Source organism: Eleutherodactylus coqui, chromosome 3, assembly GCF_035609145.1.
Source record: "Eleutherodactylus coqui strain aEleCoq1 chromosome 3, aEleCoq1.hap1, whole genome shotgun sequence".
NCBI classification, from domain to species: domain Eukaryota; kingdom Metazoa; phylum Chordata; class Amphibia; order Anura; family Eleutherodactylidae; genus Eleutherodactylus; species Eleutherodactylus coqui.
Window position 1 is genome coordinate 144,767,795 of NC_089839.1, and position 17,195 is coordinate 144,784,989.

At 41.3% G+C, this 17,195-nt stretch overlaps 1 protein-coding gene across 1 annotated transcript in view; it reads left to right on the forward strand.

Moving 5' to 3' along the window:
• GRIN2B (glutamate ionotropic receptor NMDA type subunit 2B) overlaps positions 1-17,195 on the forward strand; it is a 302,881-nt gene that overhangs the window by 248,958 nt on the left and 36,728 nt on the right. Inside the window, exons 4-5 of the mRNA XM_066594564.1 lie at positions 7,480-7,688; positions 14,389-14,560. Coding sequence (XP_066450661.1) covers positions 7,480-7,688; positions 14,389-14,560 — 381 coding nt within the window. The remainder of the gene's footprint in view (positions 1-7,479; positions 7,689-14,388; positions 14,561-17,195) is intronic.

Genomic DNA, 17,195 nt, shown 5'->3' on the forward strand with positions numbered 1-17,195 from the left:
CACATCAGCAATTTGGCTTCCGCTTATAACGGAAGTAACATTGCTGTGTCGGATTTTTCATATGATGGACATGGGCAGCACCCTATGAATGCCATTCCCAATAACTTACAGGAGTCTGTTGGGCTCCACTAAGTTGTCTATCCACTAAAAACAACTATATTCATGTCTCCAACACAGATATGAATATAGTCTAAATCTCTTTGGTGAAATCCACCCGGTCACAGAACCTCATTTACATTTGCTTTATTTAACTTAGCTTGGATCATATCTATGTTCAGCAAATTAAATGGCTATTCCACCGATTCAAAGCGAAAGTCAAGAACGCTATATTTTCTCCTAGAATGTGAATGAGTGAGGAGACTTATAAGGACATTCATGCTCCTCTGGGTAATATGCAAGTAAGGCAGATGGAACAATACCTCTGCAGCGCCACCTATTCGAAGGCTGCATTCCTGCAAGTCAATGTTAGACTTTTTGTGAAAGGGAAAGTTATATGCTTCATAAGGCGATACCATGTCATTTTCCAATATAATGTTACTTGGTGTTTTACAAAGTTGCAGAAATATGGCTTTACCGGTGGTCACTCCTCCCGCTTAGTTCTCCACTGGTATTCAGTGGTTATGACCGGTACGCTCCGCTGTTTTTGCCAGTCAGGTATGCTCAGTGCCTTCAAATTCTGTCATGACAACACAGTTTGTACAGATATGAATGTTCACTCATTAGTAGTTGGCAGTGGGGCATTGTGGGCGATGTAGTTTTTGCACTCTCCGGTGGTTGTTTTAAATAACAATGTGGAAATCAGAAGCAGCCTGGAGAGCAGCGGTGGCAAAAAGGTACTGAAGTTCAGTTTGGTGATTTAGATGGCCGTTTGGAAGAATGGTAGTAAGTGGAAATGTTAGGGAAATTTTGAAAATTTGACCTAGTCTAGAGAATAGCCCTTCAAGTGTATAAAGCAGTATATTAAGTGGTCCTGACCATATCAACTGGAAGTAAATGGATAGAGTCTAATTTTTGCATTTTGCTGTAGATAATCTGCTAATAAATTGTAAGTAACACAATTCTATGTCTAAAATTACACTTTTAATGATATTATACCTGTTTACTTCTATATTCTGGTTAGTTGGGGAAAACCGCATACTCCTACGGATACTCATACAAGCATGCATAACATATAGTATATCTATAGCGTCAGTTCTGACATAATACACCTCTTATGCGGCTAGATCTTCAGCATTTTGACAATCCAGCTGGCTCTTTGCTTTTATTCACTAAATGCCCTTTCAGAGGCTGTAAATAATTCAGGAGATTACTGCTTAAGAGTAAAAATAACACCAGGAACATAGAAACACCATTTAGAGCCCTGCCAGCCGCCTCCTTACCTGAGAGCAGATTTTATTTGGTATTTGGCATGTTTATTCTGCTTACTTTTGTAAACTTTCATTTAGTATCTTAAAGCAGTATTTACAGCCAGAAGAAATACGAAAATAAGTACATACATAAGTAGTTGCATTTATTGTGAGAAACACATTATTTAAAGGGGTTATCGGGGATATAGCTGTATTCAAAAACTCCTCCAGCCTGCAGTAGTAAAATAATAAAATCCATACTCCTTCTCCCATGATGCCCGGCCGCTGCCATCTCGCTAGCACTGCGCTTTCCGCTAGTCTTCACTTCACGATGCAGGAAGCTGGCGATGGTCTCAATAAAATGATCCAATCACAACTCACGTCAATAGCTGTGGCACTCACGTGACCCAGTGTTGGCTAGTCATCACTCCCATCCAGCAACTGAAGTTCAGCGTGGACTAGAGAGCAAGCGAGACAGCAGCGGTCGGGCAGCACGGGAGGGTGAGGATGAATTCTGATATTTTATTGCTACAGGCTTAAGAAGTTTTTAAACAAAACTACATCCCCAGGTAAATCCTTTTAACTCTTTCCAATCCAATTTCCCTGCAGCCTGCACACTCCCCAGCTCTTAATTATTTTGGGTGGGAAAGTGGATTCCTTGGAATTACTTAATAGAAACACATAAAAATGAACTCAAATAATGATTTTATTAGTAATTTTTTTTTTTTATTAAACGTGAGTTAAGAGTCTTTTATATCAGGAAGATCATTTGTAATAATCCTGTAAAAATATGTATATTGACATAATACACATTCATATAATAAGACTCTATTCATTTCTAATTTCTCTAATAGATAGATATGCAGGACAGAGCTCCAGCATATGCATATTACAGTTTGCAGGACAGCACAGTTCCAATACATGTGCAGAACAGCATCCAACCTCAGAGCTCTGTTCTGCATAGTGTTAGATACATGTGTTGGATCCCGCCCGACATCAGAGCTATGAAGGGAAATCTGAATGTCGGATGAGGTCTGACACTAGATTGGAAAGGGTTAAAGTGAACCTCCACCGTGCAGCCACTTTCAAATTATATTACCAAAATACATTATTGTCTACTAGAATTGAACCCGTTAAAAAGCACATGATAGAGCCATTGTATAAGAGACTCTGATCCAGCACACAGATTTCTTGTAGCTTCATACAACAAAATGACAGTGACTACTTGTGCTGCCATATGGTTATTCTTGGTGCACTGTATAACATAACATATTACATAGTAACAGCGTGTAAGGCTGACAAAAGACACATGACTATCCAGTTCAGCCTATTACCCCTGAATATTTATCCAGAGGAAGGCAAAAAACCCCAATGAGGTAAAAGCCAAATTTTCCTCAATTTACAGGAAAAAATTCCTTCCCAACTCTAATCTGGCAATCAGAATAATCCCCGGGTCACCGACCCTTCTGAAGGAATTAATGATTAGAATATATAATATTGTATTACTCAAGAAAGACATCCAGGCCCCTCTTGTACTCTTTTATTCAATTTGCCATCACCGTGTTCCCAGGCAGAGAGTTCCATAGTGTCACTTCTCTTACATTAAAGAACCCGCTTCTATGTTTTGTACACACCTTCTTTAGTCTAAACATAGAGAGTGCCCCCTTGTTACAGTCCTCGGTATAAATAGATGATGGGAGAGATCTCTGTACTGACCCCTGATACAGGTCACCCCTCAGCCATCTTTTTTCTAAACTAAAAAACCCCAATTTTGATAACCTCTCTGAGTATTGTAGTCTGCCCAGTCCCTTTATTACTTTAGTTGTCCGCCTTTTTACCTGCTCAAGCTCTGATATGTCCTTCTTAAGTACCGTGGCTCAAACTGTCCACAGTATTCCATGTGTGGTCTGATCAATGACTTGTAAAGAGGAAGAACAATGTTCTTGTCTCGCGCCCCTAGACCCCTTGTGATGCTCCCCATGATCTTATTTTCCTTGGCAGCAGCGGTTGCTCAATTTTCCCCATTTAAGGAAAAAATTCCATCCTGACTCTAATCTGACAATCGCAATAATCCCCGTATCACCGACCCTTTAAATAATGCTTAAAAGGTTGGAGGAGATTTTAGGCTACGATATCAAGACAGATGATAGAAAAATTGAGCAAGATGGAGGAGCCTGGGAGTAGCATATCTCGGACGTTAATGGGGAATAGTGGGAATTACATACTAAATCGGTGCCAGAAATACATGTTTGAAAAAAACAATTTGAAAATGTCCAATAAATTTAAAAAGCCTTCCAAATGCAAGCAATGGATTAGAACTGGTAAGAGTAGGGAAAGGTTATAATATTCTACAGAAAATTGGTATCATACAGGCTAATTTATTTACATCTCCTTAGAAACAGGCTCTACGGTTGTATGAAAATAGACCTGCCAGTGGGGAGTCTTCCCCCGCTACCCCGAAGATGGAAGGAGCATTGGGACTATAACATTTGTATTATTATTGTAAGTCTTCCAATATCAGTAAGTCACAGATTAGTAATTATGTTAAACTGATTCTCAATTCTACAAAGAGAAAATTCTGACAGTAAGGGTGCATTCAGACGAACGTATATCAGCTCGGTTTTCACGCCGAGCCGATATACGTCGTCCTCATGTGCAGGGGGGGGGGGGAGATGGAAGAGCCAGGAGCAGGAACTGAGCTCCCGCCCCCTCTCTGCCTCCTCTCCGCCCCTCTGCACTATTTGCAATGGGGGGAGGCGGGCGGGGCTAATCTCGGAATTTAGCCCCGCCCCCATCCAGCCTCCTTTCATTGCAAATAGTGTAGAGGGGCGGAGAGGAGGCAAAGAGGGAGCGGGAGCTCAGTTTCTGCTCCTGGCTCTTCCATCCCCCCCCCCCCCCGCCCGCACACGAGGACAACGTATATCGGCTCGGCGTGAAAACCGAGCCGATATACGTTCGTCTGAATGCAGCCTAAGGCCACCTGCAGACGGGCCGAAATTCCGCGGCGGGATTTTGTGCGGAATTCCGCCCTTGGAAGCTGCCATAGGATTGCATTAGCGAACGCAATCCTAGGCAGACGGCCGCGGTTTGTCCGCGCGACATCTCACGCGGCAAACAAACCTGCATGTTCTATTTCTCTGCGGGGCTGGCAAGCCAGCGCATCAAACAGCCAGAGCCGCAGGCGCGGGTGAGTACGCGCTGCTCTCTGCAGGCGCTCGGGTCGGGTCCCGCGGCGAGAATCCTCGCAGCTTGATCCGACCCGCCCGTCTGCAGGCGGCCTAAAAGTCAAGCAGGTAAATAACCGGATTAGGGAGAATGATACAGTCAGGTACAAGACTCGTCAGTAGTGTAGAACTGGGTTCTGCTTCTAAATGATATGATGGGGTATTAAAGTATAATCTGTTAATTACATAACCTAGTAACAGAATCAAGATCGATTCCTGACCACTAGGTTGTGCCTGAGGGGTTCACGGGCATCCCAGTGCACTGAGGTACTGTTTTACTGAAACTGCCCAAATTATCAGTTTGTCAATTGTTATTCTGCAACAGTTACCCAGTGGAAGTTAGGCCGAGGTCACATGAGTGGGTCAGATTCTGCATGCAGGAGGCCAGTAGCAAATTCTGGTGACCCTGCGTACATCACTTAACTGTATTGCGGATGACCGCGCAGGCTTGCAGGTCAGGTCAGGCGGTCAGGCGCGCGCAGTACAGTTTTTTTTAAAAAAAATTTATTTCCTGTGCCGTCGCTTAGTGCCAACCCGGGTACCCTCAGCCCATACAGAATGTTAATTGCGTATGGGCTGCGGGTCGGACGCCTCCATTGACATCAATAGAGGCTGTCTGTTCGGATTCCACTATATAATAGGGCATGCTGTAATTTTTCTTCCGCTCATGGAAAATGAAATCTATATGCGAAGGAAAATTCCAAAATCCATGCCTTTCAATGCGCACGTTTTACAGCAGAAAATGCCTGCAGACACGGAATCAGCTATTCAAATCCGGTTGTGTGAGCCTGGCCTTAACACAGGGTCGTCAGCAGTCCAGGATTACTCCAAATTTTACTAGAGCTGGCTGCATATATTCAATCAAGGCTAGCTGCCACTGTGCGAATTGTAATATGACATTATCCAGGGGTACAAGTCCGCTTTTAGGAGGAGACCCGGTTGATATATTGTAATCCCTCCATAGTGTACACATCAGAGGGGTCATCTGAAAAAGAAAACACCATAAAAACCTTGCGTGATCGGGCTAGTCCTGATCATTATCAAAGGGGCATATACTTGAGGCCTGTCCTGTCCATCATGGGCACATCAGGACGGGCTAGCAAGAAACAAATAAACAACATTTAGATGAAACGGAGAAAAAAATGAATGGATCAGTATTAGCAATTCATGGACTATACAGCGAGAAAGCAGAAATTTCCGGAGGGATTCGAATAAGTAATAAGTAAACATTTGCGCTAAAATAGTAGTATAAGATATTAATGCAACCTGTATGTTCTAATACTGCCTACAAGTCACTTCATTAAGGATGGGATGGAATATTCCATTGATTGCTACTTTATCTGAAGTGATGGACAGTGTTTTTAAAGAAAAACGTCTCGCCTCCACGGTTAAATTGTACGTTGGCGAATACGACATGGGGCTGAGTTTCACGGCCTGATATCAAAGTCATTAAATTCCAAAAATACCATCCAAAGAGTTTATAGAAAGCCATGAAAGTCATTGCATTCTTTTTAAGCCAAAAAAGGCACAAAAAAGATCAGTGGAAAGGAAGCGTTAGAGAGTTTTATCTCAGCGATCACATATATGTAAGAGAGGAGTCCAATAAAAGCCATGTAGACGCCGATGATCACCACTTCTATTTCCCAACCTTCTACAACTGCAGCCATAGGAACATGTCTCACACGTTCTCTTCTTTTAAACGCAGTCAGTGGAGCGTTCAGTCACACACATATAGGTAAACCGGATGACACCTTCCCAATATGATTCTTAAAGAGCTTGTTTCCTCGCCATAACCGCTGCCATAACCTCGTACCCGCTTCATTTTGCCTCTGTAGCTTCTCCAGTCTGGCACAGACTCCTAACAAGCTGTTCCCTGTTAATTTTAATTGCTCCTCCTGGGACATTCTTCAAACAAGACTGTTATCAGAGCCATTAGAGAGCCGTAACATCTGCAACAGGTTCTAATGCAGTACGGAATCTGCATAGAGGGAAATGGGATTAACTCGACAGTGACAGTGCGTGGTGTGTTAGAATATACAGGTATTATATGCTTCACCAATAGCTCCAGTATGATCATCCCTATTATACAAAGTTGTTATGCAGTCCAAAACTTAATTATTAATGACATTTCATTCTGCCAAAATTCAAGGTTAACCCGTATAAATCAGTAATTAATATCATAACGGTCTTGTCAAAAGTTTTATATGCTGATAGATTAGTGGTCGATGGTGTTCCTTCCCATGCACACCGCCATTACAGGCCGATACAAGTGACACCTTCCCTTCACGGATGATTGTTCGCAGTCATTCAATAGTCTGAATATGTCATATAGACAGGGCTTGTCCTAGAGAGAGAATCCCCTCTATGATGAGTACAAGCCCCCATACTGTTGAGCTATCATTGGGGTATCAGTGGTCTCCATAGCTGGAGGGCATTTAATTTAGTTTTTTCGGTATGTGTTCACTTTAAAATGCAGGCAATGGAATTGGAGTCAAAACTACTTTTACATAAAAGAGCCTTTAATGTGGTGAGCTGCATTATTTTTACATGAGATTTTAATTTAAACCACTCTACTGCTTAATTAATGATCCAACCTGCGCACTTCTGCACTTTATAGATCGGTTTTAACTGTCAGAACACGAGTTTTAGTGCTTAAAAATAAAACAGCGAACATGCCATCGGATTTCACAACATTTTCACATCTGAGGTCATTTAATGGACAGGTTTACTTACATGTTGTTCTTTAGGAATCCACAGGGAGCTTCTATGAAAGCCGTCGGCCTCAGCGCACATGTCGACTCCGTGTCCCTGTATATGCCTTATTTTGTCGCGTACTTGACCATGTTCTGTTTACAATGATCACATCGTTCTTTAACTCGCACTTCAATCATCTCTGTTTTATATTTCAGGTTGGAAAGTACAAGGACCGGAATCTACAGATGAAGTATTACGTCTGGCCGGTGTTTGAATTGTATCCAAATTCAGAGGAACACAAAGATGAACACCTGAGCATTGTTACATTGGAGGAAGCTCCGTTTGTCATTGTAGAAGATGTCGATCCATTGAGTGGCACCTGTATGAGGAATACCGTTCCCTGCCGCAAGCAGATACGAATCGAGTATGTTGGGAATACTTTCTTCCATGAAGTAACTACTTGCACTCCAGAACTTCTGCTTTAGGCCGTCTGCACACGGGTGGGTCGGATTCCGCATGGGAAATCCCACAGCGGAATCCAACTCTGTGCCGAGCCGGCATCCACACATACCTCTCCTGAAGTCTTTTTATCTGTACTGTGGATGGTCTGCACAGCGAACCCCCTGACATGCGCAGTACAGATTTTTAAAAATCTCTGCTTTTCCTGCATCATTGCCTAGCAATGATGCAGAATCTGCGACCTTTACGCATATCATTGCAGAGGAGCCGAAGGTCCGTGGATCGGACGGCTTCCATTGACTTTAATGGAAACAGTCCGTGCCATGCAGAATCCGCACAGAAATAGGGCATGCTGTGATTTGTCCTCCGCAAGCAGAAAATCAATTTCCAGTCATGTATAGAAAATCGCGCTTTGCCATAGCATGCCATGGGCAGTATTTGCTGTGGAATCCAGAGGCGGACGCACGCTATGGATTCCGCAATGCAAATTGCCCATGTGCAGGTAGCCTTACACCCCACTTTACACTTCAGGGTGCCTACAGGAAACCAAAGTCTTCAATAGTGCATAATGCCGTGAACATGTCCATAATACGGATCTGTATTACATGCATGTTTTAGATGACATTACAACAGTATGTTATCAGTATTTGCCTCTGTATATTTTATTTTCTACTGGACAAACACTGATCAGTATTTGCCTAATAAAGAAGAATAGCAATACGGAGGCAAACACAAAAAATAGATCATGCTACAATTTCATGTAAAATACACTAGTCTGAAAGTGGCCACATGGACTTTTCACATAGTACAGAATTATGCCACAGGATTCAGCCAAATCCTCCACAGTGCAATGCCACACCAGAATTGGCAGGTTTAACTGTGGAATTTGATTTGGAATTGCTGGCAGGTTTTGGCCATTTTCAATCCTGCATCACAATCCACAGGTAGCCTGCAGATTTTGGTGCCGAATTTACAGTGGCTTGCAGTGCGTTGTGCAACCTATTTCTTCTCATGTAAAAGGTCCCCTATACTGGTTTCCGAAGCGACAATTCGTTGACTTGTTGTAGTCGCTTTGTTTTTAGTACTGCTTAAAACCAAGCGAATATCAGGCCGTGTAAATAGGAGTTACGCTATGTTTGAGCGACTCCTGTTTAGTTGATTAATTGAACAATTATCACTCTTGCTTAAAGCACAGGAACAATAGTCAGGCAGCAGCCCATAAGACCATTGTTGGTTGCCTATGCACCTGACAGTCTTCCCATGTAAAGGAACCATTAGGTCTCCGAGTGCTGCATTTCCTTCATTATTTGTACCAATAACTTTTCTGTACAGGACTGCAGTGAGTGGTACCATAGTTTCAAAACAGAAAGAAGTGGCTCAGGACTTAAAAGGGTTAAATTGTAATCAAAGACCAGAAGCCTATGCCGAAGGCAATAACAATCCTATATTGGTCCCATTAAAAAGAACTTTTATTGAAAACTAGTAAAGTTTCACGCTAGCACAATAATTCCCTATACTTTATTGTTTCCATTTAAATCAGATGCCTGTACTGTGTTTCTGCCCCATCTGGTTGCTCACACTTTAACCCTTTGTTGTCAGAGGGCACAGCGCTAGTGGAAGGAATGCTACCTCCCCTACATTCATGAATACCAGTGGGCATCTATATTTATAGGACGTTGTATGACCTTATTATGCTACATATTGTCACAGTAGTGGTTCTAGGCTTTCAATTGTCCATATACGTAGTGTAAAATTTTACTAGTTTTCTATTTAAGTGTTAGTGTAATATTTGCTAATTGGTATGTTTTTAGGTATCCAAATTAATTGTTCATATTCAAGCTCGAAGAAGCTTACAGATCACACATGCATTTGATGTGATTAGAAGTCATATGTTTATTCCATTAACAAGCAGAAGTATACATACAAACACATTTGCAATGAGACTAGATTACGTCTCACTTGTAAAAATTATAATTTATTATCATTGGTTATTAAAACTAAACAAGAAGAGTGATGTCTTGGAGGCAGAACTTCTCTCAGGCCGATTGGACCTATTTCTCATGAGACTTCTGTAAAATGGACTTCACATGGAGAACTGGTGCCAAGGTTATGTAGTCTGGTTCTCTTGTATCAAAGTACTGAACAGAACAGGATGCACTGACCGAGCGAGGTTGTACTAGATGTACAACTGAAAACTTCTCGCTAAGGAAAATGTCAACAATATAAGACAGGCCAAAGCATACAAGATGTACACAAGACAAAAAATGGATACAAATTCACTGATCTAACAGTCCCCCCTTTTGCAACTGCTTCCTCTTGCTACACAGACCCCACACTTCCAACAACATGATCTCCATTCTCATCATAAAACCTTGAGCTAACCACTAAGGGACGTGTTGCCTTACCTAACGCCTAGGAAGATGGATGTTCCTATGAACTGTTCATGCTCCTCTGGTTACACCCACATAGGGTGGCCCCAGCCCGTCCCTCTAGGCTCTATTCTGACCTATTCTATTATTCTATTCTAATTCTTATTTTTTAGGGAAACCAATACAGGGTTGTTATCTACTTTGGCACAGGCTATTAGTTTTTGGTACTATAATTTGTCCCATTTACATGAATGAGACAAGCTGCCACACCAAGCACAGCTGGTTATATCGATGAGACATTCTGCCTTTGTAGACCAACTTTGTTGGTCTACAATACCCACCAATCACTGGTAAAAATAGGTCAATCATCAATGTTTAACTCATGGAGAACACATTTACCCTCTCCTAGATACACATTCTCTTTAATAAACACATAAACTTATATGTAATTGTAATCTGTTTGTATAATTTACTTTTATGTCAAAGTCTAGTTAGTTCTACTTCACTTTCATGGATTTTGTCAAGCTGTCTAACAATTCCTCAACAGCAGCTAACAGAGTCTAACCGTAAGGTCTATTGATTAACCTTTATAACAAAAAGTCAATAGTCTCCTTACAGCGCCATAGGTGTTAGCTGGGAAGGAAGTTTTACTCTTCTCTGGAAAGGAAAAGTTCTACCTGCTGGCACAAAACACGATCACAGGTTTTATGTAGAAAAAACAGAATGAATAAACAACAAGAACATATTTTGTGACACAGCGTGTTGTTGTTGATGCTCTTGTGGTAGATCTATTGGGGAGCTTTCACACGGGACGGAATATTCTGTTACAGCACTTTGCAATATGTCGCCTCTGAATTCTGCACCAAAATCCGAACTGTCAACTGCAGATTTTAATACGGAATTACCGGCAGGATTCTGTTATTTTCAATTTTGCACCATAATGTGCATTGTGGATTTTGGGGCTGAATATTTGCAGAAGGACATACAACGCTGTTGCGGAATATTTTGTCCTATGAAAGGTCCCTTGAAGCACTGACCAGGAATATAGCAGGTACACTAGGTAAACTATCCCACTTAGAGAGAAGGTTGTATGTACAGTAGTTACTCTGCCCAAGTTAACCAGAGTTAATCACTGGGACATGTAAAAGAAGATGGGAAGTCAATAATATCTTAAAACTATAAATATAGCTACCTGCCAGGACCTGCTGAGATATATGATTACACTAATCTAGCCATACTCACACAGGTAGCCGTGTCAGTGTGGCCATTGGATATTTCTACGGATATATTTTTAAGCATATTCAGACATTTGCTAATTTTTGTGGAAATATCAAATGTCATCAATGACAGATGTATCACTCATGTGCTTCCATGGTCACGACAGAAACTAACAGAGTCATATTAGTGCATGGCGCATACATTAAGTACTCATTCTGAATGTAGGTAATATAGTATTGCACCTCCACTGAAAAGAAGAAAACAACTTTAAAGGGGTGGTCCAGTTGTAAACTATGGATGGTTTGTCCTCAGGCTAGGTCATTAATAGTAGATTGGCAGGGGTCTGTCGCTCAGGATCCCCACTGATATGCTATTCTCTAGGCCTGTGTGCTTGCACACTGAGCTGATTTCTGCAGGAAGTAGACAGCTCTATTCCCATTGCAGTGGCCAGACTTGGTATTGCAGGCCAAGTTTTCATTAAAATAAATGGCTTGTAATTATAAGCTTTCCTGGCTATGTTCATCAACAAAACATGTGTCCTTGTTGATGCATATGGTGCTCATTATATAGAGCAGAGGTGCTGGCACACTGCTTGCATGATGTTTGTAAATCTCTACCAAAGTCTTTTAATATGTTACTATGTCCTTTAATATGATCTAAATGTTTTTGAGCAGTTACTAAATCAAAAGCTAAGAATGTAAAAAAAAAACATACATGGACGATCCATTCCAATGTTCATCAGATGCTCTTATCCCTGAATTGTAAATGTGCCCATACTGCCTTGTGAGTGTGTTTTATCAAAAGTCTTACATTTTTCAAGTCTTTGATGGATTGCTGCTTTAAATAGCTGCTAATGTAGATGGGAAAGCTTCACTGTGTGACATCCACAGAGACTCTCAAAGCTCCAATCTGTGTTCTTTTTACTATAAGAAATAAAGCTGACCTTTGCACCATCTTTTCACTCTGACGGTACGAGAGCGACTGCTTTCTGTGTACTGAACACTAGAGAAATCAGGCTGACAGTTACAGACATGCCCTATGTCATGGCTGAGATGTTATCATATCACCAGACATATGTCACTATGTGAAGTGACAAACAACTTTGTTCCAAATTCAAGCCTATCACTTGTACTGTGTATCACCTTGGAAATATCAAAGATTACCCATAGGATCTGTAATCTTTCTGTTGTCTGAGATGGGCATCAGAGATATTTGTTATTGTATACATGACAGCAAAAAAGGGAGATAGCAAGAGGGGGAGGTGACCGACAGAGAAGATAGGATCCCGTGTAATCAGTCCAGACACCAGGTAGACAACGCTTACAGATATACAGTCGGAGTGGGATGGGAGACTTGGAAATCATCTTGTCTAGTTGTCTCAACGATAAAGTTGGTCAAACACATTACAATCTTCTGGCTGAACCCAACGAATTTGGCAGCCAATCATCTAATGTGTATGGGGCTCCTTTCGTTCTCGGGGAGATAAACTGTTGCTGAAGGTATCTGGTTGCAACTTTCTCCCCTCTCTACATGTAGAACAGCGGGCATGTGTATGCGGTGTAAGTGTATATCTGGCAAGCTAGTAAAGAAGTGCCTGGCATCTAACATGTATTGATGGCCTAAATTACTGCACTTCATTCAATAGTCAGGGGAATTCTGTATCGCTTAATGCTAGGAGATGTGGGAGAAACACTTGTTGAAACTTATATCCATAGTCAAAATGCCTTAATAACTTATATTATCATATAACGATAATACGGTTCATCCAGCATATTAATTAAAGTCCAAATGCTGAGACTAAATGACTCTGAAATAGAAGTCCCTAGTATTAACACTCTACTCTGTTGGTTGTGAGTTGAATGATGTTTGAGCAACTCTGATCTTTAAATCGTTTGTAAACTTGTGGAGATATCACCTTCATGTGTATCAACAGGGACAAATATGTGTAATTTTGTAACCATTAGAATATACATTTTGCCCGTCTAAAATTTTGCATAGTTAGGACCTGTGCGCCGAAGAAAGCAGTGAGCTGGATTTGATGTAGTTGCAACAAAGTCCCTACAGCTCAGCACTATGGAGCCACAGGGACGCCATGTGCTGTGGTATGGTGCTCTGTGTGGCGGTGTACCATATGTTGGAGACAGAGGCGTAACTTGAAGCTCCCGGGCCCCAATGCAAAACCTGTAACCGGGCTCCCAACTATAATGCTTTACTCATAGTACTGGGTTCCCTATATGGAGAAGAGAGGCCTTATGGCCCCCCAAGGCTCCTGGGCCCGGGTGCAACCGCATCCCCTGCATCCTCTATAGTTACACCATTGGTTGGAGATGTTGGGAGAATAGGCTCTCTAATGGATCATGCCATGATTTTTTGGTCTTGTATGTGAGCTGAAGAATTTAAAAAAAACATCCGTATGTCTCTGTATTAAATTGGAAGGATATGGAAATACATGACGGTAAAGTAGCACCCCTTAGAAGTATGATAGTAATAGTGCCCTATTACAGCTCCATACAACTTGAAGGTTGTACAGAGCAGTAATGCAGTCATCTGCATGAAGCCTAAGTGACATGATATACAGGAAAACTTAACATCACAGAATAGCTGACGATAATAAGTGAAGTCTATACCAATTAAGAACTATAAAAGCATTTTTTAAATATATAGAGACTCGTGCGTCATTGAAAGAAAACTCAAATGTCAATAAGATTTAAAGAGAAAGTACAGTTTGCACTGATATCTACAATACATACAGAGCTGGATGCACCTCACCCATAGAGGACCATTGGAGCAATAAAATAATAAGCCTAGCACACATAACTGTGGAAATGTATTTTTCCATCTGAGCAGCCATCTTTTTTGTGTAGGCTCGATGGATGTTGCTGACTTGAAAACAATTAAGTACAATCAAAGAGAAAGTACAGAGAGCAAATGAACTCAACTCCGAATAGAAGTGCTGCTTTATGAGGTTGCTGTAAAGAGGACCTTCTGCAGAGGGCCCTGAAAGACATAACACTGCCCTGACTCGGGGCAACTTGTCAGTCTCCCAGACCTTTATGTTAATCTTGTTTTGATCATTAGGAACCGCACAGAAGAAGGAGGAAATTACATCAAGAGATGCTGCAAAGGGTTCTGTATTGATATCCTAAAGAAAATAGCGAAAACGGTGAAATTTACCTACGATCTTTATCTGGTAACGAATGGCAAGCATGGCAAGAAAATTAATGGCACGTGGAACGGAATGATTGGAGAGGTAAGATGTCCTCGTCTTACATGTCACATTAAGCTTCGGTCATATTCATTGCTGGAGGTCTGCAAACCGCTGGAGGAAGGTACAATGGAGGAAGAGCTCAGGGGAGGAGTCACACAGTGATTTTTGGAAAAATACCTCTGCAGTTTTTGTCAGAAGTGGATCCAGCAGGAAGGAGAAATATAAGGCCGGTTTACATGAGTGTAATTTAATCCTGTATTATGCTTGCATAATACACGGTGAATGAAGTCAATGAAAGTACATTGATTTTCATTGATCCATTCGTACTTGCGTATATTCATTGCGTATAATATGCATGTAAAAAAAAGAATGCAGCATGTTCTATTTTACCACATATTACACACAATAGAGCCCTACTTTTCTCTATGGGCATGTAATAAACGCTGTACATACACAATTACATTGCATACGGGCAGCGTTTATACACAATTTCACTAAGCGACAGAGTGGGAAATTAAAAAAGAAAGTAGGAAGAATGCGCATAACATCGTGCGTGAAATACGCTGTCATGCGCAGTCCAAAATCGCTGCCATACACAGTAAAGTGCCATCTCATACACTGCATTATACATAGTGCAATTCCCCAGGGCGTCTTCACACTTGATCTTTTTCAGAAAAAAACGTGTATTTGCTGGATTTGGTGCAATTGCATTTTTCTTGTGCAAAGCTGAGCATTGCAGATTTTTCACTGGCATTTTTTTCCCACTTTTGTTGAGATTTTCTGGCCGCAACATTTTTGCAAAATCACGGCACGCTGTTGGTCCCGTAGGCTTCTCTGTAGGAAGACAAGTGTGTGATGAAAAAATGCCACCAGAAAGACACAAGAACAAGATGCAGGCACCGTCCGAAAATCAAATGCAATTCTGTCGAAAAATGCCAGTGTCTGAAGGAAGCCTTAGGGCTTCTTCACACGGGCGTGTATTTATCCCGTTATGTGCTGTGATAATCATGGATGCATAACGAGATGAAACAAAACCATTGATTTCAATGGTTTCCTTTTCGCTAGCGGGATTCTCGGCAGTACTATTGACAGGGTAGTACCTATTTTCCCGCTGTTCTTTCCAAACTCCTGCACTATGGCACAGAGTTTGAACAGCCGGCGAGGGGTAAAAAAAAACGAATTCAGGCGCAACTACGCTCCGACAAGCGTACAGTCACCTGAAACCGCCCAGAGCCTCAGATTTTTGCTTATGTGCCAGTTCTGCGTTGGTATTTTCTGATCTGGAACATGCTGTGTGAACATACAGGGAAATTTATTAAGCCCAACATTTCAAATGCCGATCTTCATATTTCCACCGGTACACGGCTCTTCATGTATTTTAGGTGTATCCTGACTGCTGTGCCAGGTCTTATCTGATGTTCTTTTCTGGCATAAATTATACATAAATGTCTCGGTCTGAGGTGGCCACACTCCTCCAAGCAAGCAATGCCCCCTTTTTTTATAGAAAAAAAGAGGTGGCAGACAGAGGTGCCGACAACAAAAAAGTCACACATTTTTGCACAAATCCACACTTGCAAAAATGTTTTATACAACAGAAACTGATATAAAAGGTTTTATGAATGTCCTCCAATGTGTTGATTAGAAACAGATCCCAGTTCTTGTGGCAGCATGTCATGCATGTTTCTTACGCAAAGTCAGAAGTGGATTCACAAGAGACCACTCAAAAAACGCAGAATACCTGAAAATTATGGTTTTTATTACAAGCCCCTCCAAAAACATGACAACAAAGTGTGTGGAGGAAGCCTTACATAAGAATACTGGACATCTGGCTGCAGAACGAGGCTAACATCCATAGCAGTAAGATTCTCAGAAGATTCTATTAAATCTACTCCGACTTCATTATAATATAATTACTGTGTAGTCGTTATCCTGCAGGATATATTGTGTATTCTGTTTGGGTCTGCAGACTTCTTATTGGCATGCTAATGATGTATGTGATTGTAGTTCTTCTTTTTCCTTTATTATTCTTCCTTCTTTTCTTTATTCTTCCTTTTTGTTTTTCTTTTTTCTTCCTTCCTTCTTCTTTCATCTTTCTTCTTTTTCGTTCTTCATTTTATTTTTTCTTCCTCCTTTCCTTTTTTCTTCTTCTTTCTTCTTCCTTCTTCTTTATTATTCCTTCTTCTTTCTTCCTCCTATTTTTTATTTCTTCTTCTTCCTTTTTTCCTCTATTTTCTTCTTCCTTCTTCTTTATTACTCCTTCTTCTTTCTTCTTCCTTCTTTCTTTCTTTCTTCTTCTTCTTCTTTCTTTCTACTTGCTTCTTCCTTCTTTTTCTTCCTTCCTCTTCTCCATTTCCAGTGGACATATTCTGGCTCTCATCTATGCACTGAAGTTATGTAGTTTTATACTGGTCATCTGTTCTACGGACAGGAGTCCGGATTTGCTTTGGTTTTAGATTAGAGATGAGCGAACGCGTTCGTCCGAGCTTGATATTCGTGCGAATATTAGGGTGTTCGGGATGTTCGTTATTCGTGACGAACACCATGCGGTGTTCTGGTTACTTTCACTTCCTTCCCTGAGACGTTAGCGCGCTTTTCTGGCCAATTGAAAGACAGGGAAGGCATTACAACTTCCCCCTGCAACGTTTAAGCCCTATACCACCCCCCTGCTGTGAGTGGC